This window comes from Canis aureus, chromosome 38 (assembly GCF_053574225.1).
Source record: "Canis aureus isolate CA01 chromosome 38, VMU_Caureus_v.1.0, whole genome shotgun sequence".
Lineage (NCBI taxonomy): Eukaryota > Metazoa > Chordata > Mammalia > Carnivora > Canidae > Canis > Canis aureus.
Window position 1 is genome coordinate 12,311,315 of NC_135648.1, and position 26,302 is coordinate 12,337,616.

Sequence of the window (26,302 nt, forward strand, 5' to 3'; positions counted from 1 at the left end):
CTTGGGAGAAAAGTATCTCATATGTGTCTTTTTAATTTTGTGTCCTGACAAGTCTCACAATTAAAGGGAAAGAGGCAATCAAGAAGAGCAGGCAGGCCAAGGGAGAAATCAAATATTAAACAATGACCAATATTCAAGATTAATATAACTCCAGTGCCTGTCATTCAAAACAATCTGTCTCATTCAACAGCTAGACTTTGTTAAATGGTCTGCATTGATAAGCCATAGTCTGAAGTTCCCTCTTTACAAGTTTATAGACTATCAGTTATATATATTTTTAAAGACTTTATTTTAGAGAGAGAGAGAGAACACAAGTGGGGGTAGGGACTGAGAGGGAGGGAGAGGAAGGACTCTGCCCTCAGCATGGAGCCCCACGTGGGGCTTGATCTCACAACCTTGGGGTAGTGACCTGAGCTGAAATCTAATCAGACACTTAATGGACTGAGCCACCCAGGTACCCCCAATCAGTTATATTTTTATGTAGACCATGTGTAGAACTGAAGGAGGGACACCTGGGTGGCTCAGTGGTTGAGCGTCTGCCTTTGGCTCAGGGCCTGATCCCCAAGTTATGGGATTGAGTCCCACATTGGCCTTCTTGCATGGAGCCTGCTTCTCCCTCTGCCTATGTCTTGCTTCTTTCTCTCTCTGTGTCTATCATGAATAAATAAATAAAATCTTAAAAAAAAAAAAAAGAACTGAAGCAGTTGTCCAAATGGTTCTGCCTTCAGTCTCTATTTTTACAAATATTGATTTTGTTACCCATGTTACCAGAATTTGTTTTATTGGATGATTTTCCAACCCTCCATTGAGCTTTGCCTTCAGAGGTACAGACAAGGCATTGCAGAAATAAGTAAGTTCCTTAATGAAGACAATGTGTATTAATGGTTGAATTGTCAGGCTACATATATTATGTGTTCATGATCATTGTATGACCACAAATGTCTGATCAGTATTGTCCAACAGCATGAGTAGTTATTTAATTTTTGCTACTAATTTCAGCACCTACAGAGCAGCTAAGTACATATTTTATGTGGGCACTTTAATTATATGAGAATTTCTAACCAGGGGAAAGGTAATTACTGAGAAAAGAATTGAAGGATAAATACATGAACATCTCTGTCTTCTCATTGGCAAGGCATGGTAATTGTTTGGACTTTGCTAATTGAGATTACATAATCTGTAGGTAAAAATCTGCAAGAAAATATTGCATTTATCTTTAAACCTTTAATGTTACTATTCAAATAAATACTAGAAACATTAAGGTGCAGTCCTGTAACATGTCATAAATATAAACAGTCTATTAGGTCATTCATTCAGGCATTCATCAAGCATATTGATCACCTATCGTGTGCAAATCAGTGAGCCACTCTCTGTCTCGATCTTTATGTGGTTGGAAGTTTCATCTGTGCTTTCATCACCTTCCCACACCCCACCCAGTCTATCATTGCTAAGAAATTACAAGTTTGTTTAATCATACTTTTGTGATTAGAGCACGAGAGCTTCATAGGGAAACCTCTTTTGGAAAAAGTAGTTATATGAGTACACTGAAGTTTTTATGTTTATAAAGATGATTTCTCTATCTAGTAGACAAAAGAAATTATCCTGAAACTACATCATTTGAATTACAATTGAACTGCTACATCCAAAGGAAAGAGGAAGCTGTGAATAGAGCCAGAGGACAATTATTATTATTAGAGATTTAGGCTCTTAAAATTTCTAACATACTGATCTGATGAGAAAGGAGCAATTTGCTGACTTTTAGAAGATCTCTAATTCATTTACTCCATTTGGGAATAGTTGGACAAATTGCCTCTTTTAGCTCAATAAGTAGTACCATACTGATTTCTAAAAAGTGAGCATTTTATAATTTCTCACTCTGGAATGAATTGCCTTCCTCCCCTTCCCACACAGGCAGGGGCTGCCTACATACTCTGAATTTTCCAGCTGTGGTGGGGGCAGGCGGGGAGTGTTTCCAACCTTGGGTTTCCAGAACTCTGTCATCCAGTTTAGACTCTGAGCAGATAAGGAGGTAAGTATGAACGGTTAGCCACAATGGATCCACTCAACACCTCTCTCCCTGAAATAGTTTTTTATCCCTGGAACCTGCACAGCATGGCGATAAGGAGTGAGAATTCTAAAGGAGAATAAAGGAGGATATTATATACACATATATATATAATATATATACACATATATGAGTATATATGTACCTATGTATATATTTATATATATGGTATATATTTTTATATATATACATAAATTGAGTGCCTAATAAGTGTGAGGGCTTCTAGGCACTGGGAACATTATAATGAATAAAATTTAACAAGCACTGAGGCCCTTACAAATTTTTACACTAGTTTATACTGTCATTCCAGTAGGTGACTTTAGGAAATTATTGTTTTTTTTCCTATTCCTTAGTTTTCTCATCTGTAAAATAGAGGTTATAGCAATGCTCACTTCATAGGTTATTGGAAAGATTTAGTCAGCTAATAAATATGAATCACTTAGGACCGACATCATAACATATGGGATATTCTTATTGCAAGTAAAGCATTGCCTAAATAAAGATGTTTTTGGTTATTGTTGATGGTAGAAAAGGAAATAAAAATAATTTTCTTTCACTTTGGCTTTTTGCTAGAACCAGAAATGAAGGAAATTAATTCATTAGTAGAAATGAGCTCTTGTTGCATCACTCATTCATTGGTTTATTCATACATTCATTTGTTCATTTCCTTACTCAATAAGCATTTGTTGAGCAGTTACAGTGTCTCAAGCATTATGCTATGGTTGATTACATCAATAAAATCTAGTTTCTGATTGAAGAAGCTTGGACTCAAATATGAACAACAGATAAGTAAATGGACTATTAAAATAGTCCATGATAATTGCAGCGATTTAAAAAGTGTAGATAATATGCTATTTTTCCTATAAGTGTTTAATAAAATAAGACAGCACCCATAGTTATCCTTTGAGCCCCTAAATTTTTTTGTATTATTTACTAAGTGTTATTTCATTATTTAAATTACTGAGGAATTAAATAATTTTTACAGATTTTCCAGATGTGACTTTTTATCTTTAATTTAAAAACTTCTTAAAGGTTTTTATGTATTAAAGTAATCTCTACACTCAACGTGGGGCTTGAACTCACAACCCCAAAATCAAGAATTGCATGCTCTTATGAGTGTGCCAGCCAAGCACCCCTCCAGATATGACTTTTTTAAATGAACATTTTAAGGAGGGCACATGATGTGATGATGAGCACTGGGTATTATACGCAACCAGTAAATTACTGAATACTATATCTGAAATTAATGATATACTATATGTTGGTTAACTGAATTTAGATAAAAAATAAAATGAACATTTAAGAAACCAATTCATTGGGATCCCTGGGTGGCGCAGCGGTTTGGCGCCTGCCTTTGGCCCAGGGTGCGATCCTGGAGACCCGGGATCGAATCCCACATCAGGCTCCCGGTGCATGGAGCCTGCTTCTCCCTCTGCCTGTGTCTCTGCCTCTCTCTCTCTCTCTGTGACTATCATAAATAAATAAAAACTTAAAAAAAAAAAAAGAAACCAATTCATTTACTGAAATAATTCAAAAGCAGTTTGTTCACTTCTCTGTTTTCTTAATCTGTGAATGTTAAAGACAAGTTTTTTTTTATTTTGATGATTTGTGGTAATTTTTCTGAACTTGAGTTTTCAAAGAGCATCGAGTCTATTAAGTCTGTTGAGCAGTATTGTAAGTTTCAGGAAGATTCTTGATCCCCCTTACTTCAGCCCCTACCTCAACCCTCCCAGGGTTGAGATACTTGATGTATCTTTGCCTAAGAAGACATTTTCTTCTTTCTTCCTTCAAAGACACATAATGGTAATTAAAGATTGTTGGATAAGTGACTGAATAAATATGAAATTCATATTTTCTCTGTAAAATTGAAGGTATTCATAATAGTGGATCAAAACTGAGAGTAAGGAGTGTGGGTTGGTAGAAATGCTTTTGAACTTGTGGATTATTTTTTGGCAGATTGCCTTTACTAGTCTGTAATGGTAACAAAAGAGCACTATTCCAATTTAATGATCCAAAAGACAGAAATACCACTGTGTACTATTAGAATATAATGTAATAAAATAGATTTTCATTAGTGTCTTCTAGATTCACTGATTGTTCTATGCCTATCCTATCTGAATATGTCCAAGTGTTTGGCTGCAACTTCATGGAGTTGATTAGTAGCCCTTAAGAAGCTATCAAAATGAAAGCAGTTAAATGAATCAGTAATAAAGGTCCTCAACTCTGATATACCCATTTTCTATTCTTATAATTTGAGCACTCAGGGACATAACAGGAGGAATCCAGTTGTTATAAAAGAAGTATATAATTGATAGTGACAAATGATCAACTGGAGATTGGGAAAAACATTAAGTAGAATACCATCTGGTTCAGAAACTTCATAAAATACACACAAATGTTATTGCACTTCATTTATTTATTTGTTTTTAAAGATTTTATTTATTCATGAGAGACACAGAGAGAGAGAGAGAGGCAGAGACACAGGCAGAGGGAGAGGCAGGCTCCATGCAGGAAGCCCGACGTGGGACTCAATCCCGGGTCTCCATGATTCCACCCTGGGCCGAAGGCAGGTGCTTAAACTGCTGAGCCACCTAGGTGTCGCTGTTATTGCATTTTAAATAAAACTTTAGAAGTCCTTGATAGAAAAGATAGAAAAAAATCGGGAGATTTCAAAAATTTACTCATAATTCTCATAATTTACTCAACAGTTACTCATACTTCTATTTTGTCATGGTTCTCTGGGACCCCTGTATAGAAGAGGAATTGTATAAAGTCACAATTATGAGACCAAAAATTTAAGTTTCATGAAATTTTATAATCAAAGAAGACTACAAAGTATTGCTTGAATTTTTATCTCTTGCAACTTACACTAAATGAGAGTGACACAGCATCATCCTTAAGATCAAAGGCCAATGTATCAGTGTGTCATTTAGCTCTAGATTTTTATTTATTTATTTATTTATTTATTTATTTATTTATTTATTTATTTATGTATTTATTTATTTATTATTTATTTATTTATTCATTTATTCATTCATTTATGATAGACATAGAGAGTGAGGAGAGGCAGAGACCCAGGCAGAGGGATAAGCAGGCTCCATCCCGGGAGCCCGACATGGGACTTGATCCTGGGACTCCAGTATCCCGCCCTGGGCCAAAGGCAGGCGCTAAACCGCTGAGCCACCCAGGGATCCTCAGCTCTTTATCTTTTAAGTTAAATTTCACAACAGAAATTTGACTGTCATTTCTCAAAATCCTTATTAATCTCACTGTTTGGACATATTTATATCTGTAAAAAATTCACACTGTTTGCTGGTAATTCATAAACTCAGACTACATTGTACTTGAAAAGATAATCATTTTCTCTGTAGTATCTTACTGATCTGTGTATAATTTAAAACTGGAACATTTTAATTTTCTTAGCTTTTCTTAGTGAAGTGTTACATGAAAATTGTGTATAATTTTCTTGTAACTATCCATGCAGTTGCATTTTATTTGCCCTCAATTTTTTAATACATTAGTAATAAATGCACCCTGGGGAAAAAATAAACTTTACAAAGTAAAAGTCATCTATAACTCTACCACCCATAGATAACCTCGGCAAATGCTCTAAGTTTATATCTTACAGATCTTTTATTATTGTTATTACAAATCTGTATCATCTCTCTCTGTCTTCTACTTTTTTTTTTTTTTTTTTTGGTTCTCTCTGTCTTCTTAAAGAAGTTCTATATCTGTGTCCACAGATGAATCCTCCTCTCTAAAAAATAGGATTGTACTTTAGATGTTATCTTTAACTTCGTTTTTAAATTCAAAATATATTATGATTACTCATCTATATTTATACTTAGGAATTATTTTAAGTTTCACATTTTTATTTATATTAAATACTCTATTGTAGAAAACTCCAAATACATAGAAAAATGTCTTATATGGATCCAACAAAAAAATGAATAAAAGATTTTTGCTTATATTTCATACTAATTTGGAGAAGATGTCTGAATATTTCACACTATCTTCTCAAAATATTATATGTTATCTAGAAACAAAAACTCTACAAAATCTTAATATATCTCGAGGAGACTTCCAAAGGATATATTTCTATATCTTATCTCTCTCTTGTTATGAATTTCCATGTCTCGTAAGTATCAATGACAATTCAAAACTTAAAAGTGAAGCTGTAAAATAATTACTCATTATATTTCTTTGAAGATTTATGACATTTCCAAGCCATTCTCTTTTGGTCATTGTATCCTTTTCCTCACAATTAAAAAAAATCCTCAAATAGTTTTAAAAAATGTACTTTTTGAATTCCCACTGGAATTATTGGGTTCAATGGAGTGTCCTGGTGGGTGTGGATAAACTGCCCTCTTATAACTAGTGTCTAAACTGGCTTTTTCTACAAACTCTGCCACCTTAGTACTATAATATATTTTAAAAAAATTCAATTTGAGTGGAAAATGATAGCTATGCTGTTTTCTTTAATTAGAGATAAAATGTTACCAATATTTCTGCAGATTTTTATTGTCCACAGAAGGGAGGCTTTTCAATAACAGCTACCTGGTAGTAAAGTCATTCAATTAGGTCAGTGGCAAATTCCTTTTTGATTTTAAATGTTAAAAAAGCCAGGATTGTATCTTTGAAGCATTGATATAGTATTCAGTGTCATCTTACTTACAAGCCTTTTTGATAATGACTTTTAGGTTAACAGTAAAGATAAAATCTTAAATGAGGTTTATTTTTTAGATCACAACCAAAAAACAGAAGTGTCTTCATAAAAATATAAAAAGAATGCTTTTGCTGGATTTACTCCACTGACTCATGTAGGCAACATCCCAAACTCAAACAGGCGGCAGTTGCTTTGTAAAAGACAAACTGCATCTGTAATCAGTATGACAGGACCACAGATTCCATATCATCACTTCCACCACCTTTTATTCAAGAAAGCATAACTTGAATAATAAAAACACCATCATCAGGTAAGCAAAGTTATCAGTAAGAAGGCTTTGAAATGAAGTGAAAAAAATAGACTTCTGGCATTGTCTTGTAGCAAAATTTTGCATTTGGCCAAAGTTTTGCAATGCGATAGACTTTTTAAAAAAAATTGGAAATGAGATTAATTGCATGGCTAATTGACCTGGGGAAGAGAACTTAATGAGCTCATTTCAAGCCAGGAACTCAGAAAGTGAGTTTTCATCTATTCTTCTATTTAACTAGTTAGAATATATCTCCCCCACAGTTAAACCTACTAGAAGAAGTGATAGTTATATGCTAATGATATCTGACGGCTCCTAGGAAATAAGTGTAGATAAGGCCTTCTCTGTAGTATAGCTACAGATGATAAAATTTACCAGAAGTGAAGTTTGGTCATTAATTACTCATAGCTCCATTATGTAGGCTACATTTTCTAAATCAGACCATGCACTGGAACATTTATGATCACAGGATCCTCTGTTAAATGTTATAGTTAGTATATCGCAGAGGGGCAGTCTTATATATTGCTCGTGTCACTCAAATTTCAGATCAACACCAATGCTGGAAAAATCTCCTCTTTCTCCTTCCTCCTGCTCCTCTGTCTTGAAACTTCCGGAGTTCGAATTTGTGACATGTGCCAGGCTTTGTGTTAGGCATTATTTTAATAATACTGCTTATCCGTAGATTATTTTGAGTCAAAAATAAGTAAGATATTGAGTTGTCTTCCTTTTAGAGATGAGGAAACTGAGATTCACAGAAGTAAGGTAGATTCAAGGACTTCCTGTCCAATGACATTTTTCATGTTGCTTAATCTCTTTAACCCTCAGTTGCTCATCTATTAATAAAGTAGTAGACCATGTTGGCTGAAGGCTTACTATGTAACACTCTGCTAAGCACTTGGTCTTCACAGCAACCTGATGAGGCAGCCGTTACTACCCCCATGTTATAAATGAGAAAAATAAGTCTTAAAGAGGTAGAATTAATTATGTGAGAGCACAGGGCTAGCGAATCAGCAGACAGAAATCAGATGTGAGATATTTATATGACCCAAAGCCTAAATAAAGGATTCAGTGAAATAACGCATGTTAAATACTTCCTAGACGGCACAGCACATAGACAGTCTGCATTTCTGCATTTCATGTTACTAGTTACTAGTGGCAGCACCAGTAATTGAATTAAAATGTCTGACTTCAAGCTTATACCTAATATCTAACATTGGATTCTGTATAATTTGATTTACAAATAGTTGTTGCTGGTGAAAAATCTTAAAGAGGTCAGTTCCTCCACTTTCATTTTTTGGGGGCAAAGAGCCATAACTGATAGTATTCTGATGATTGCTACATTACCTTTCTTTTACAAAATGACTTTTGTAAGTTGTTTACTACAAATCATCTAATAACAGCCAATTCTGAAGTCTTAACATAAACCTTCCTCTTTATTCATTGTTCCCATTGTGCCCCTCTCTACATTTTCTGAAGAATGACTACTTTGGATATTCATGTTATAGTCATGTGAACTTTCAGTTAACAGCTCAGCAATTGTCTATTAAGCTTCTACTGTAAATGACAGAGAGTGCAAAAGCTCAATAGCTTGCAATTCCTGGAAGATACATGTAAATCAACCAATAATTTTGGTTCAAAGTGATAGGCCCATGGTCAGGGTTTTGGGTGCTGTGGGAGAAGAGAAAAGGAGCAGCTATCCCAGCCCAAAGGGCAGGAAATGGTTTTGAGGAGAATCTTCATCGCTCCAAAAAAATATGATACAGGTTTTTGAAAATTGGCCAAAATGGAAGAGTGCATTCATTACCAATTATTGGAATGCAGAACTACCAATGGGAAAATCATGTTTCCATTCTCATTTTCCTCTCTTTGTCTTTTGTTTTCTTTTTCCACAGCTAAGAAAAACTATATGCTTTCCACTAAAAATTTTGCAATACCATAAAATAATGACACATCGGACAAATTTGTATATATTTTTTCTTTCTGACTTTAAAAATATTAAGGGTGGAAATTGTTCAATTACAAACTAGTAGAGGAAAATAAATACCAGCAAACAATGGTTTTGATTCTAGTTTTCCCAATAATGATTATGAAATATGTCAAATTGTTCTGAAATAGTGAATGTTTATTGCATAAAATAGTAAAAGGAAATAAACTTTGTTGTCCAAAATATCCAAATAGTTTTTAACATTCTTAAAAAAAAACAAATTGCAAAGGATCATTATTATGAATAGATATAGATAGAATATGAATAGAATTTTTTTTAAGATTTTATTTATTTATTCATGAGAGACACAGAGAGAGAGAAAGAGAGAGGCAGAGACACAGGCAGAGGGAGAAGCAGGCACCATGCAGGGTGCCCGACATTGGGCTCAATCCTGGGTCTCCAGGACCATGTCCCAGGCTGAAGGCAGGCACCAAACTGCTAAGCCACCCGGGCTGCCCAATAGATAGACTTTTTGAGACTACATGGTTTGATTCTCCTAATTCATAACTTGAATATGTAACTCTGAGAAAAATTGGGCACTTTCAGAAGTCACATTAAACATTTCACAGCAAAAAATGAGGGGGCAAGAAAAATAATTTAGAAAATTTGTTTTGTATGTGTACAATATTTTTAAAAAGATTTCATTTATTTATTTTAAAGACAGAGAATGTAAGCAGTGGGAGAGATAGAGGGAGAAGGAGAGAATCTCAAGCTGACTGTGCTTAGCATAGATTCCCAATGTGGGGCTCAATCTCACCACCCTGAGATCATGACCTATGCCAAAATTAAGAGTCAGACACTTAACTGACTAAGCCATCCAGGTGCTCCTTTTACTTTAAATCTTATGTTAAATTAATTATACTTTATATACAATATAACTTGACAGCCTATAGTAGGTTTTTGGGTGTGTACAAAATAAGAATTTTCTTTCTGATCATTCAGATATTAAAATTAACTTGATAAGTTGAAGTACATACTGATTCTGCATTAAAATGTTAAGGTTTTATTTATTTTAATTTCTTTAGAAAAACATAGGAAAATCTAATTTATGAATATAAATGTAAAAATCCTGAATAATTTCAGCCATTATTTACCATTAATGATGTTGAGTTTATTCTAAGCATGCAAGCATAGATTCTAATTAACTTATTAACCTATGACAATTTGTCATTCAATAGGTTAAATGTTTAAATCAGGACCTTTAATAAGATTGGCAAATTATTTAATATTTTTTTTATATAAAAGCATCTTGTTATTTTGGAATTCATATTTTTTCTTTTGAATGATAATTTACTCAAGATAAATAGTCAACATCATTAGACAGGTTGTAACTTTAAAGACATTTCCATTAAATTCAAAAATAATATAAATATGCTATCATCATGATTATGTGATATATATTACCTGTTTTGCTAAAAATTTTGGCCTATAAAGTAGAAGTGAAGTAGAAGAAAATAGTAAAATATAAATATATATATTAAAATCTATGAACTAAGTCCTCAGTATTTGATTGGCAAAAAGAAAAATGTACTTAGTATATAATAAGATGTTTAAAATAAATAAGAAAAAAATATGCAAAGTACAAATGAAATTTTCTCAGAAAAGATTATATTTAACCAATAACCAGATGAAAAACATTTAGCTTTATTAGTAACCAAAGACATACATACTAAAACAGTGATTAATATTTTTCTTAAAATCATGAAGGGATAATAATAGTTTTAAGTTGAACAGAATATAAAATGAACATTCACAGGTATTCTGGTAGTGGGACTATAGATGAATTTAATTTTTCCAGAAGAAATTTGGCCATATATTTTTTAAAGATTTTATTTATTTATTCATGAGAAACACAGAGAGAGAGAGAGAAGGCAGAGAGAAAAGCAGGCTCCATGCAGGGAACCTGTCATGGGACTCCATCCTGGGTCTCCAGGATCACACCCTGCCTGGGCTTAAGGTGGCGCTAAACTGCTAAACCACCAGGGCTGCCCAATTTGGCCATATTTAATAAAAACCTTTAAAAATATTTACTTTGCACAATTCCAATATACATCGATTTCAGTTACTATAGATAGATAATACCATGGTTCAACAAAATGGTTCAAATATTCTTATTATGGTATATTAACTGTGAGCAATTGCATAAAGTACAAATTTAGCTGCTGGCTCTTCAGTCTACAAATTACTGCAGAAACAATGAATGCATATTGTGATCAGTGACTCATTGTGACTCTTCTCTCAAAGTCAGTTGGGGATTGGTCAGTGCACATCCATTCAAAGAAGCTTATGTTGTGCTGCTTCCTAGTCTGTCCGTAATAAACCCATGTGACGTTTCAGAAACATAAATTAAAAAAAAAAAAGGAATTGAATATTTCTTTCTTCACAGCAGAAATGGCTGTCCAGTGCAGCCATTTGAAAAATTTTATAAATGCAGCTGGAGCCACTCAACAAAGGATAACTTAAAAATGAGGACAGTGGTTATGAGGAATAGAATAAAGATGACAGTGAAAGCACAAATATTGAAATGATGGAAGTCCAAACTTCCATACTTACAAAACAATATAACCATTCACCAAGGCCTAAGCCCGATGTTTGCTCAAAATGGAAAGTTATAGGATAAGAAAACAAGCAAGATTCCAGCTACTCGGGATCCCTGGGTGGCGCAGCGGTTTAGCGCCTGCCTTTGGCCCAGGGCACGATCCTGGAGACCCGGGATCGAATCCCATGTCAGGCTCCCTGCATGGAGCCTGCTTCTCCCTCTGCCTATGTCTCTGCCTCTCTCTCTCTGTCTCTCTCTGTGACTATCATAAATAAATAAAATTTAAAAAAATATTAAAAAAAAAAGATTCCAGCTACTCATTTTTTTTTACAAAGAAATGCAACAATTTAATACTCAAAGTTTCAAATGTTAACTTAAAGCCTACTAAATGCTAGTCTGTTATAATTTTTGTTTCCTTTCATATTTATAACTGACAGTAAGAACATTTTTATAGTTTTACCTTCACTTTTTCCTTCTTTGATGTTTTCTTTTCTTTTTGCTGATCCAAGTTTCTGACCTATATAGTATTTTCCTTCTTTCTAAAGAACTTTTAACACCTCTTGCAAGAAAATTTTACTGGCAACAAATTTCAATTCTTGTTTGAGAAAGTTTTTATTTCTACTTCACTTTTGAAGGATAATATTGCAGGGTACAGAATTCTAGGTTGGTGGCTTTCTTCTCTCAACACTTAAGTATTTTGCTCTGATCTCCTCTTACTTGCATGGATCTGAGGAGAAGTTAGATATAATTCTTACCATTGTTCTTCCACAGGTTAGGTGCTTTTAAAACACTGGCTTCTTTCAGGATTTTTCCTTTATTTTGATTTTCTGTAGTTTGAAAATTACGGGCCCAGGTATAGATTTTGTTGTTTTGTTTTGTTTTTGTTTTTGGTATTTATCCAACTTGGTATTCTCTAAGCTTCCTGAATCTGTGGTTTGGTGTTCAACATTAAACTGGAGAAATTTTCAGTCATTATTTCAAATATTTATTCCATTCCTTTCTTTCTTCTTGTTATTCCTATTATGTGTATAACTTCTAGTTGTCCCACTGTCAGATTGTCTGTTTTGTTTTTTCAGTTTTTGTTCTCTTTGCTTTTCAGTTTTTGAGGATTCTATTGATGTATCATCTACCTCAGAAATTCATTCTTCAGCTGAGTTGAATCTGTTAATAGGCTCATCAAAGATGTTCTTCATTTCTGTGTGATCTCTGACATTTCTTTTTCTTTTTTTTCTTAGAATTTCCATCTATCTGCTTACATTGCCCATTCATTATTCTTGCATGCTGTCTACTTTATCCACTAAAGCCATTGGCATTTTATTTTATTTTTTAAGATTTTATTTATTTATTCATGAGAGACAGAGTGAGGCAGAGACACAGGCAGAAAGAGAAGCAGGCTCCTCGTGGGGAGCCCAATGTGGGACCTGATCCCAGGACTCTGAGATCACACCCTGAGCCAAAGGCAGATGCTAAGCCACTGAGCCACCTGAGCATACCAAAGCCATTGGCACTTTAGACATAGGTATTTTAATGTCCTGGCCCTAAAAATGCCAACATTCTTTACATATCTGATTCTGATGCTTTCTCTTTCTTTTTGAATTGTGCAGGTTTTTGTTGTTATTGTTGTTCTTTTTTGTTTTCTTCTCTTTGTTTTTTGGTTTTGGGGGATTTTTTTTTTTTTTTGCCTTTAGTGTTCCTTGTAATTTTTTCTTCATAGATAGATGATGCACCTGGTAAGAAAAAAAAGAAAAAGAACTGCTATATACAGGCCTTTAGCAATGTGGTGAAGTGGGGGGGAAGCACACTATAGTCCAACGATTAGGTCTTAGTGTTTTAGTGAGCTTGTGCTTCTAGACTGTGAACTTCACATGTGCTTCTCTGTCTCTCCTACCCATAGGTGGAAAAAGATGACTAGAGTGGGCTGGGGTTAGGTATTTCCCTTCCCTAAGTTAGTTAGGCTCTGATAATACCCCAGCAGGTTAGGCTCTGGTTCACTAATTTCTCCTGAGGGCAGATATTATTAAGAAGAACAGTGAGCACTGATTATTTCAAAATGGTTTCCTCTTTCTACCAGAAGCACTAAGAAATTTTCTCCTGATATTTGCAATAAGAACCTGGCCCAACTCCTGGAAGTAAATCTCACAAAATATTGGGAGCCCCCATTATAACTAGGTCCCTGTGGAGTCTTCAATTTTCAGACTCATTCCTACCAAACCTCCAGCAATTTGTTAGTACAGTTAAATTTTGTCCTCCCCAGAATTGGTTCCCATGGAAGCTTCTGCTTGTGAGTTGTTGCTTTTGTCACTGAGACTCTCTGTTATCCGTCAATCTGTCCTTCCAATCTTGGGAACTGTTTGTCCTATTTTTATTCCTTTAGAGATCCAAGGAGTTATAGATTTTTCAGTCTATTCAGTTTTTTACTTGTTAGGATAGAGTTGGTCCCCAAGCTCTTTATTGTGGAACCCCAAACTGGAAGCCAAGTTTTAATATTTTGACAAAAAATAAAGGTTATGGCAAAATCATAACTTTTCCCATTGGTTATTAAGATAGTTTTGTGGGGGATCCCTGGGTGGCTCAGCGGTTCAGTGCCTGCCTTTAGCCCAGGGTGTGATCCTGGAGTCCTGGGATGGAGTCCCACGTCGGGCTCCCGGCATGGAGTCTGTTTCTCCCTCCTTCTGTGTCTCTGCCTCTCTCTCTCTCTTTCTCTCTCTATCATAAATAAATAAATCTTTAAAAAAAAAGATTGTTTTGTGGTTTCAGCTCGCATGGGCACTTACCATTTAAATATTACCTGCCTATAAAATGCTTACTTCTGATTTATAAAACATTTTTTTCAAAAACAATAGTTGCTGGCTGTTAACTCTTTGATATTAGTTTTATATCTAATGAAATGCCTGTTACAGAAAAAAAAATCACAGCTTTATATTTCTTTATTGTTCTATTCCTTTATTGTTTCAGTGTGATCATTGCTTGCCTCTTTATAATGATAAGCCTTTCCAACAAGGTGACCAAGTTAATGCCTTCAATTGTAAACCCTGTCAATGCAACAACCATTCCAGGAGCTGCCATTACAACATCTCAGTGGACCCATTTCCATTTGAGCACCACAGAGGAGGTGGAGGGGTCTGTGAGGATTGTGAGCATAACACAACAGGTAACTAGCCAATCATAGATAACAAATAACCAAGGCTGATTTGGCCTTTGAGGCCCATGTGTTTTATCCAATGCATGTCATTTTAAATTATGTTATTGCTGTCTTATGTAAGAAAGTGTTTTGATACTGCACTATATGATTTCATTTACATAGAATTTCAGAAACAGAATAAATGAGCTAAGGAAAAAAGAGAGAGAAAAACCAAGAAGTGGACTCTTAACTATAGAGAACAACCTGATGGTGATCAGAGGGGAGGTAGGTTGGGGGCATAGTGAAATAGGTGATGGAGATGAAGGAGCACACTTATGAGGAGCACCCGGTGTTGTAGGGAAGTGTTGAATCACTCTATTGTACACCTGAAACTAATAGTAGTATGTTAGCTAACTGGAATTTAAATAAAAACTTAAAAATGATACTGTTAGGTTAGAAAACAAAAACTTGTTCATTAAACTTTCATAAATCCAAATAATCAGGTAGTTTTCAGAAATAACACTCTAATCTCAACTATAGCTTTTCAGGAAAGTTCTATTTTTTAAAAATATATGGGATTTGATTAAAGTATATTTTGAAAAACTCAAGAATTGTTAATTTGAGTATGTATAGTATATTAAGTTTCCTGTGTGACCTTGATCTTCCATTACATCTGGATTTTTGTGTAGTGATGTTTATGTTTATTCAGATTTGTCATGGATCCTGGTAATCTGGGACCGCTCTTTTAAAAAAATGCTAATTAAATGCACAAGATGGGGATGCCTGAGTGGCTCAGTTGGTTAAGTGGCTGCTTTCAGCTCCAGTCATGATCTCAGGTTCCTGGGATGGAGCCCACATAAGGCTTTCTGCTCTGCAGGGAGTCTACTTCTCCCTCTTCCTCTGTTTCTCACTGCCCTGGTTGCTCATACTCTCTCTCTGTTTCTCAAATAAATTAAAAAAAAAAACATAAAATAAAACAAATGCACAAGATTATTATCAAAGTCTTATTCTAAAAGCATACATTATTTTGACTCTTCATCAAAAATTACTGTTTTCTGAAGGGCTGGTATATTAAAAGCAGAACTAGACATCGTCTCAATTTTAAAATATAATGGCCCAAGTCTGATGGGTTTGAAAGTGTACCACTCTGAAGCTTTAATGGATTTATTAGATAATTATTTTTTGAAGATTTTATTTACTTATTTGAGCGATAGAGTGTGGGAGCACAAGCAGGGGGAGGGGCAGAGTGAAGAAGTGAGAGGGAAGGAAATTAGAGCAGTAGTGACAGAGGTCTCTAGTAAGAAAAACAGATGTGCAATGGCCTAGAGGAGAGAGAAACATGGCACCCTGAAGGAGTTGATGGGAGGACAAATGGAAGATTGTATGAGAAGATGCTAAGAAGTAATGCAGTGGCCAGATCTAGAAGGCTCTATGAACCATGATAAAGGGTTTGGCTTCTATCCTCAGGTTAATAAATGCCACTTGAAGGTATTTTATAAGAATATATAAGTTCTATGTTTTTGAAAGACACATCTGGTTATAATAAAGTGGAGAATAGACTGGACAGGGCCAAATGTAGTTTGGGATACTATGGTTCCATTTAAGAAATAATGCTGGAGTAATTTAAGGTGGTGTGGATAGAGAGAAGTGGATCCAAGAGGTAGGTGGAATGAAAAGTGGCAGCATTTTCTGGTAAAGAGTAGGGTGTAGGTAAGGGAAAAAAAGAGTCAAGACTCCATCCTAACATCCCAATTTGAGCAACAGGGTTAATGTTGGTGCCAGCCATTGAGAGAGTAAACACAAGAGAATCAAAGCTTAGAGAGAAGATGGCATGTTCTGTTTTGCCATTAGTGTTTCCAAGAGACAGGAAAAAATCCTGTGCAATCGGAAATAGATCTGAAACTCTTTTCTTAAGAAAAAGCTTTTTGTGATGCATCAGAATAGATCAGTATCATCAATACACTTTAGGGGCGTCTTATGCTTGCCACAATTTGTAAGTGCATATTTATTCTTGTAATTATTTAATTAGAACTCATCTTACCCAATAGATTGTAAGATAGCTCTGTGAAAGGGGTATGATGTATATTTCACTTGCTACTGTATTCCTCAGCATTTAGCAGTGTCTGAAGCATGATTATCACTCAATAAATATTCACTGAATGATAAAAAAGAAGAAATTTCTAGATTACAGATAGAAATTTGTGAGTCATCATCATATGCAAATATAAATATTCTAGAAATATTACAAACTCACTTAATTTTTAATTAGTTCATGGTCAATATCTATCTGAATGTGTTTTTCACTTGATTAAGTTATTTCTATAGTCTTCTGATATTGAGCCAATCTCAGCAATGTTTGAACAGAGAGTTTAAGGGGGAATTGATAGTCTTGAGTTTTCTTTCAGCTTCTTTCTGTGGTCTTATATGCTACTCACATTTACTTTAGAACTCCTCTCTCCCATAGTTTGGATTTTTTTCTTATATAAAGTAGCAAGAGAAAATTTCTAAATAATAAATTGTGAACTATAGGAATGACCTCATATTTCTAACATGTCAGGATATTCTACTATTTAATATGAAATTTATTTGGTATATCTAAACATAATCAATTTCTATTTTGCTATTTGAAATAAAAAATAATGGCCATAAGCAGCAGAAACATTTGCTTTTAATAATGTTAACTATGGAATAATAAATTAAATTTAAAACAGTATCCTTTTTTGAAAACAAGATTTACTTTTAATAATGTTAACTATGGAATAATAAATTATACTTAAAACAGTATCCTTTTTTGAAAACAAGATTTAATTCTTGAAAAATATTTCTAATACTACATGCCTACTTGCTTCCAACTGTATAACCATCATCTCCTTCACATCTAAACATTTCTCATATTTGATTTAGATTAAGTGCCTAGTCCTAGAAATAAAGAAAAGTTTTAAGTTTAGAAACAAACTCTTTCACAGTGTATGGGCCCCAACAAAGCAGAGCTTTTTAGAAGTGTGGTATTATATAACAGATGGGAGTTTAATGAAGTAAAGCACAGTTTGTAACAGGTTCATTGTTTCATATGCTCTGGATCACTAAATTGGCAGGTAGAGATGAAAGGTGCATTAAAATGGACGTCCCGAAAATTATAGAATTCCCTCAAAGGAATACAGTCTTTAATTTTGAATTATGCAGCTGATTTTAATGAATTGGAAGTCATAAAGCATAACCTTTCTCCAACACAGGGAGGAACTGTGAGCTGTGTAAGGATTACTTTTTCCGGCCAGTTGGTGCAGATCCTTCCGCCGTGGATGTTTGCAAACCCTGTGATTGTGATAAAGTGGGCACTAGGAACGGTGACTTCCTCTGTGATAAGGTAGGTTTTCAATACTGAAGGTAAAGAATTGCCCGCCTTCAGAAACTAATTTGGGAGATGTTCTACGAGTGAAATTGAGGTCCATATATCAAGAGACCCTCTATGTGTGTGTTTGCTTTTCTAAGAGATGGTTGCTTTGGAAGTGTTCTTTTGCAACTTTTAATGTGAAGTGTAAGGCAATGTACCTGGTCCTTTGCATGTAAGAAAGGCTCATTCTGTTTTTAATTTTAAATTTGTCGAAAATACTGAGAGGGAAGTGATTTCAGGTAAACTAGGAAGTGAATTGAGTCTACGTCTTAGCATTATTGGTGAATTAATAAAAATGATTCTCCTCCCAAATTCCATAGAAGATAGTATACAAAGGTCACTTACATTTAGATCCAAATGGAAATTAAAATAGTAGCCCTACTTCTAAATTTCTTATTCCAGCCTTCTCTCTTAACAGTACAATGGGTTTTTATAATTTTATACATTTTTATTACTGACTTTTCAAATGTTGGTGTTTGACCTACATGAACCCAGTTCTAACTGACCTGGGCCTATATAGCATAGCCTACTTCAAGTCAGATAAAGCAACTCTGTATCTAAATGTGTTATCTTCAGCTGGAGCTTTTTACCTGTTCTGATAATACTAATACGTAAAAATATATAAAGGGCATATTTACTTTAAAGAATCAATTCAGTGATTGTATTAATTTTTAATAATTACATATTCCCTTATAAATAATTGAGAATTCACTAGCTAGAAACGTAATCCCACAATCTAGTTCAAGAAAAAAAAATAAGTTATAGCATGAAGATAACTAAGTTCAGGGCAAAATATATTGGTCTTATAACCTTCAGCATACATTCAAATCTGCTTTAACAAATAAAAGCCAAGTATAAAGTTGGCCAAAATAACGATTTGAAGAACTTCAGAGTGAGTTAATAAAAGAACATTATATATTTTTTTGGAAAGCTTAAGAGTAGAGAAATAACTAACAGATACTTTCTAAAAATTTTATTTTTTTATATTAAGGAACTAGTTTTTGAGAAAGTCGTATTACAATTTTGCACATTTTGATCTGTAAAGACTGTCTTTACACATCTCCTCTTTACAAATCTGCCAAGAATATTCAGCATGGATATTTTTTGCTTGATACTCAAATCTCAGCCCAAAGATTGATATATCTTTTAAGATGTCGTCACTGCTCACACAGTTATAAACATATTCAAATTACTTTCTTTTACATTATTCCATATTACTTACATTAAACCATTTATGGAATTAATTTACTTTTTTGTCTTTTTCTGTCCAACACAAACAGAACAGTTTCAGTAATATAATGAGCACTCAATAAATATTTGTTTAAATAAATGCTGAGTGTCTGAAGTGAGATTCTGAGTACTGACCTCACAGTCAGATGATTATTTAGAATAGCTATTACAATATGAGCATTATATAAAATTTTCACTTAAATAATTTTTTTCCCTGAAAATTCAGGGTCAAGTAGCTTTGGTGTATACTACTGAAAAAAACTATGAACTAAAGTTCTACCTCCTGAGTCTCATTTACATGTCTGCTTCTAAAAAATATTCACTTCAAGTATAATAATATACCTATGGCAGACATAAAAATAATGTAAATTTTATACTATGCAAAAATTAACCAAAAGAAAGACTGACTATATCAATATCAGATAATGTGGAGTACAGACAAATAAAATTTCCAGCAACACAGAGAGATATTATGGATGATAAAAGGACCACTTAAGCAAGAAGACATAGAAATTCTAAATGCGTATGTACTAACTAGTAGAACTGCAATATATGTGAAGAAAAACTGAGAACTGAGAGGATAAAAATTTTAAAAAGTCAACATCTCCCTCTCAAAATTGATAGGAAAAAGAAAATTATCAAGAATATAGAATTCAACAATGTCTTCAACCAACAAGATCTCACATCTAGTGAACAGTTCACACAACAACAGCAGAATAAATATATAATACACATATAGAAGATATCCTGGGATATAAGGCAAGCTTCAATAAATTTAAAATAACTGAAATCATACAGAATATGTTCTTTGACCATAATGGAATCAAAATAGAAATCAAACACAGGCAAACAAAAAATATCTCCAATCACTTGGAAACTAAACAACACACTTATAAATTATTCATGGGCCAAAGAGGAAGTCTCAAAGGAAATTAAAAAGACAGTGAACTGAATAGAGATAAAATATAAAATATTAAAATTTGTAGTTGCAGGTAAAGCAGTGATACAAGGGAATTTTATACCATTCAGTGCTTGCTTTCTAAAAGAGAAAGTCTCAAGTCAATAATCTGAACTTCTACTTCAGGAAATAAGAAAAAGAAGAGTGAAATAATCTCTAAGCAAACAGAATAAATGATATCATAAAGCTATAGCAGAAATCAATAAAATTTAAACAAAAACAATGGAGAAAATCAATGAAGAAATGGAAAGATAAATGAAATTTACAAGCATCTTCTAAGACTGACAATAAAAGAGAAAACACAGATTATTAATAGAAATGAAACAAGAAGTATTGCTGCAGACCTTGCAGATATTACAGTATAATAAGGAAATAACTATCAACAACTCTGCACACATATATTTTACAACTTTGGTGAAATAGAGCACATTCTCAAGAAGTATAAATTGCCTATTCACCCAACATGAAATCAATAATTTGAATAGCCCTACAATTATTAAGGAATTTGAATTCATAATTTAAAATTTACAAAAAAACCCTCCAAACCCAGGTGGTTTCACTATAAAATTCTACCAAACATTTAGAGTAATTAACATGAGATATATATATATGTGTGTGTGTGTGTGTATATATGTATATATGTATATATAATGTATATATATATACATTACAGCAAAATCAAAGAAGAAAGGTGACTTCTTAACGCATTCATGAATGTATTATCCTGATATCAAAACCAGACAAAGACAGTACATAAGAAGAAAAACACAGACAAATCTCCCACATGAATAGAGATGCCAAAATGCTTAACAAACATAGCAAATGGCTATTCAGCAATATTTTAAGAAGAATTAAACATAAAGACCAAGGTTGTTGTATTCCAGGAATGCAATGCTTGTTCAATATTTCAAAATCAAGTGATACATCTTATTCACAGGCTAAAGAAAAAAAATATATATGATCATAATAATGGATGCAGATATATTTAATGAAAGTCAGTACCCATTCCTGATAAAAACTCTCAGAAAACTAAGAACTTCAACTTCAAAATGAACTTCTACAAAACAGTACCTACTTGCAGCCGACATCCTCCTTATAAATGGAAAACTGCATACTTTCACCTAAGTGGGGAACAAGACAAGGTTGTCCATTTTCATTACTTGTATTCAACATAGCACTGGAAGGATTAGCCAGTACATTAAAGCAAGAAAAGGATATAAGAGGCAGTAAGGAAAAAAATAAAACTTTAACTTTGCAGATAACACAATGATCCAATAGAAAATCCTGATGAATTTACAAAAAAACCCCCCAAAACTGCTTCAGGAACTATTAAGTGAGCTCAATAAAATTGCAGGATGTAAGATCAACATACAAAAAATAAGCATATTTCTATAAGCTAGGAATTAATTTGCAGACATAAAAATAAAAATATAATACTATTTGTAATTGCTCAAAATGTACAGGATTTCTGTGCTAAATTCCAAAATATGCTGATAAAAGAAAGTAAAGAACATCTAAATAAATGGAGAGATATTCTGTGTTCCTCTGATGGAAGATTCAATACAGTTAAGGTATCAACATTTTTCAAAGTAATATACAAGTTATTATAGAAAATTCCTATCAAAATCCCAGGAAGAATTTTTTGTAGATATAGTAATAAGATGCTAAAATTTATATGGAAATATTATAAAATATAATATTTTTAAAATAATGTTCATAAATATATAGTATTTTAACTATTTTACTAATTAATATTTATATATTAAAGATAAAATATAGTATTAGCATATAAGTTTTAGTGTAGCTAAAATGATTTCAAACAGGAGAATAAAATGGGAGGAATCACTCCACCCAACTGCAAGGGTTATTGTGTAGTTATATTAATCAGAATTGTGTGGTATTGGAGTAAGGATAGACAAATAGGCCAATGTAATAGAATAGAGGAACAGATATAGTCCTACATAAATATGACTAACCAATTTTTGATGAAGATATAAAAGCAATTCAGTGGAGAAAGATAGTCTTTCAACAAATGATCCTCTAGTACTTGCATATTCACAGAAATGAACACAAAATGAATTACAGATTTAAATGTAAAATGTAAACAAATACAACTTAAAAAGAAAATTTGGGGGACATAAGACTTTTTTTAAAGAGTCCTGAGATATGACACCACATATATAATCCATAAAAGAAAAATACTGATAAATTAGACCTCATCAACATTAAAATTTTTGCTCTCAGAAGAATCTCTTAAGAAAATGAAAAGGCAATAAGGAGGGAACTGAATGTATGGAGCCCTGGGTGGTATATGCAACTGATAAATCACTAAGTTCTTTCCCTGAAACTAATAATACACTCAATGCTACCTAAATTGAATTTAAATAAAAATAAAAAAAAGAAAATGAAAGGCAAATTACAGACTGAGAGAAAATTTTTGCAAACCATATATATAAGAAAGAAACATATCTAGAATATATAATGAATTCAGCATTTAGAAAATGACAAATGTAAAACACAAGTGCTATCTAATCAGAAAAGACCTGAAGAGATATATCACTGAACAGAATATGCAGATGGCAAATAATTTTAGGAAAAAACTTCAACATTTTCCATTAGAGACATGCAAATTAAGACTACAATTAGACATCACAATGCAACTATTATGGTAACTAAATAGTGACAATTCCAAATACTGGCAAGAATAAGAAGAAATTGGATCATATATTGTTGATGGGAATATAAAGTGGTCAAGACACTCTGAAAAATAATTTGAGAGTTTCAAAAGAACAAAATAGACATTTATCATACCACCTAGCAGTTCCACTCCTGGGCATTCATTCCAGAGAAATGAATATTTATGTCTGTAAAATCCTGTACATATATTTTAATAGCAGCTTTATGTATAATAGTCAAAAAAAGGAAACAGTTAAAAAGTTTTTCAGTGGGTGAATGGGTGATCAACATGTAATACATCTATACCACAGAATACTACTCCGAAATACAAAGAAAAGAACCATTGACACACACAACTTGGATAGATCTCAAGGGCATTATTCTAAATTAAAAAAAAAAGGCTGTCTCCAAAAGTGATATTCTATAGGATTCCATTTATGTAGTATTATCAAACAAAATTATAGGGATGGACAGATTAGCTGTTCCCAGAAGTTAGGGATGGTGAGGGAAAGGAGATGGACGTGAGTATAAGTGAATATCACAGGGAAGATCACTGTGGTGTTTGGACAGTTCTGCATTTTGATTGTGATGGTAGTTATACAAACATACACATGTGATAAAATGGCATAGAACCATACAGACACATTATACAAATGTCAAATTCATGGTTTTGGTAGTGTACTATAATTGTGTAAATGTAATCATTGGGGGAAAGTTAGCAAAGAGTATGTTACTTTTCTATACTATTTTTGCAGCTTCCTGTGCACTTAAAATTATTTCAAAATAAAATTATATATATAAAAGAAAGACACAGATACAAAAAAAATAATCACATTGACATCATCAGGAACTAACATAGCTTGAAGACAATGGATAATTACCTTAAAAATTCCAAGGGAAGACATATTGAAGGAAAATTCAATATGCACTTCTAATCAAACTATCACTTCAGTATTAGGTTAAACTCTCATTTTGTATTGATAGATGGTCAGTATGTTACTCATTAAATCCATATTAAAGTATTTAATATACAAAATGAAAAAATACAAAACAAAGAATAACATGAAAAAAGAAATGATAGATAATTATGATCTAAATAAATGAAAGTAAAATATATTGTAAAATAATCTAGTGGTCTTTATGGTCTTGAATCATGCTTTAAGTGAATATTTGAGGATCTAACTATTTTTTAAATCAATTTTTTTGTTTTGTGATAAATAATATTTTTATGCCAAAATGGCAGTCAATTTTGTTTATATTGGGTATAAAGCTCAACCCATAGACAAAAAATAGAAGACAGAATGGCTATGAAATGAAAAAAAAATACTATAAAATTGAATTTCTGTAGATGGAGAGATATAAATTTGGGGTTGATGAATTAAGAAGGAGAAATAGAAGAAACTTAACATGTATGTATGTCTCTATCTTTCAAGTAGAAAGTCAATTTATTATTTTTAGGTATGTTATTTAGAGTTCCAAAAAATAGCCAGTAAGAACTAAAAATAGTAATACAACCAAAAAACTTCAGTGAAAAACTGGGTACTTTCCTCCTAAGATCAATAACAAGACAACAGTGTCTCCTATTATCACTTCTATTCAACATTGTACTGCAAGTTCTAACCAGGAAACTTAGGCAAGAAAATGAAATAAAAGCCATCCAGATTAAAAAGGAAGAAATAAAACTACCACTGTTTACATGTAACATTATCTTGTAGGCAAAAAATTCCAAGGAATCCGTTAAAAAGCTATCGGAACTAATAAACAGCAAGGTTCTGCAAGGTTGCAGAATACAATATTAATATACAAAAATCAGTGGTATTTCAATGGACTTGCAATGAACAGCCTTGAAATTAAGAACACAACTTCATTTAAATAGCATCAAAAGAATAAAATACTTAGGAATATATTTAATAAAAGAAGTCCAAAGTTTACATTCTCCTATAATACAAAACATTATTGAAAGAAATTAATAAATAAGTGAAAAGACATCCTATGTTCATATATTAGAAGCTTAATATTGCTAATGCTCTACAAACTGATCTACAGATTCAACACAACCCTCTGAAAGCTCAACTGGCTTCTTTGTAGACATTTATAAGGACATTCAAGGCACTTAAGAATGGACAAAACAATCTTGGAAAAGAATAGAGATGAAAGACTCCCACTTTCTAATTTCAAAATTTACTATAATTTTGCAATTATCAAGACAGTGTAATGTAATTTAAAGAAATAGGTAGGGAACCCTGGGTGGCGTAGCGGTTTAGCGCCTGCCTTTGGCCCAGGGCGCGATCCTGGAGACCCGGGATCGAATCCCACGTCGGGCTCCCTGCATGGAGCCTGCTTCTCCCTCTGCCTGTGTCTCTGCCTCTCTCTCTCTCTCTGTGACTATCATAAATAAATAAAAATTGAAAAAAAAATTTAAAAAAATAAAAAAAAGAAATAGGTAGATACATACTTACATACATAGCTACAATAGATTTGAGAGTCTAGAAATAAACCCTCACTTTTATATTCAGCTGACTTTTGACAAGGGTGTCAGTGAAAAATAGTCTTTTCAACAAATAATCTTAGGACAACTGCATATGTATATGCAAAAGAATGAAGTTAGATCCCTACTTCATACTATCACAACATAGTCTTGTGTTTTTCAAAATATTAAATGTAGGTTTACCATATGACCCAGCACTTTACCTCCTTAGTATACACCCAAGCAAAATGAAAATATATATCCTCACATAATCTTATTCATAACATTCATGGCTTCTTTATTCATAATGATGAAATGTAGAAATCATCCAGATGTCCATTACCTGATAAATGGATAAAATGTGATATTACCCCTCAATGAGATATATTCAATGATAAAAAGAAAAAAAGCACTGACATATTACACCATGTACTTTGACTTAGGGGAAGAAGAGGGACAAGAAAAAAAAAAAAAACCTTTTAAGAGATGCTTCTGTATAATCTTTTCCACGTACAAAAATCTATTAAAAATGCATAAAAGGAAAAACATGCTTTAAAATATTAACATTTTTTCTTTGTTTTGAAAACGTTTTTCCCTTTTTACTTTTTTCTCTCCCTAATTTCCTTTGTTAGTAATTTTTATTGTAAGATAGAAATAAAGAGAGTTTTCATTAAACCTGGTATGTAGACAGAGAGGAAATATAGCAAGCTAAATGTAGATACATTGATAGAACTTTGTGCATTTAAAAACTGCATATTATTGTCTATCTCTAAATTACATTCATATTTACCTTGATTTATATTATTTTCTCATACTCCGAGTACAGATACAAAGTGTATGGATTATTATAGGTGTGGAAATATAGTGTCAAGTACATCTTGGCTAAATAATAAAAGAT

At 33.0% G+C, this 26,302-nt stretch overlaps 1 protein-coding gene across 1 annotated transcript in view; it reads left to right on the forward strand.

Annotated features, from left to right (window-relative positions):
- The window catches only part of USH2A (usherin), a 693,391-nt gene that overhangs the window by 82,473 nt on the left and 584,616 nt on the right, over positions 1–26,302 (forward strand). The window contains exons 9-10 of the mRNA XM_077886665.1: positions 14,517–14,712; positions 17,916–18,046. Of these exons, the coding sequence (XP_077742791.1) occupies positions 14,517–14,712; positions 17,916–18,046 (327 nt within the window). The remainder of the gene's footprint in view (positions 1–14,516; positions 14,713–17,915; positions 18,047–26,302) is intronic.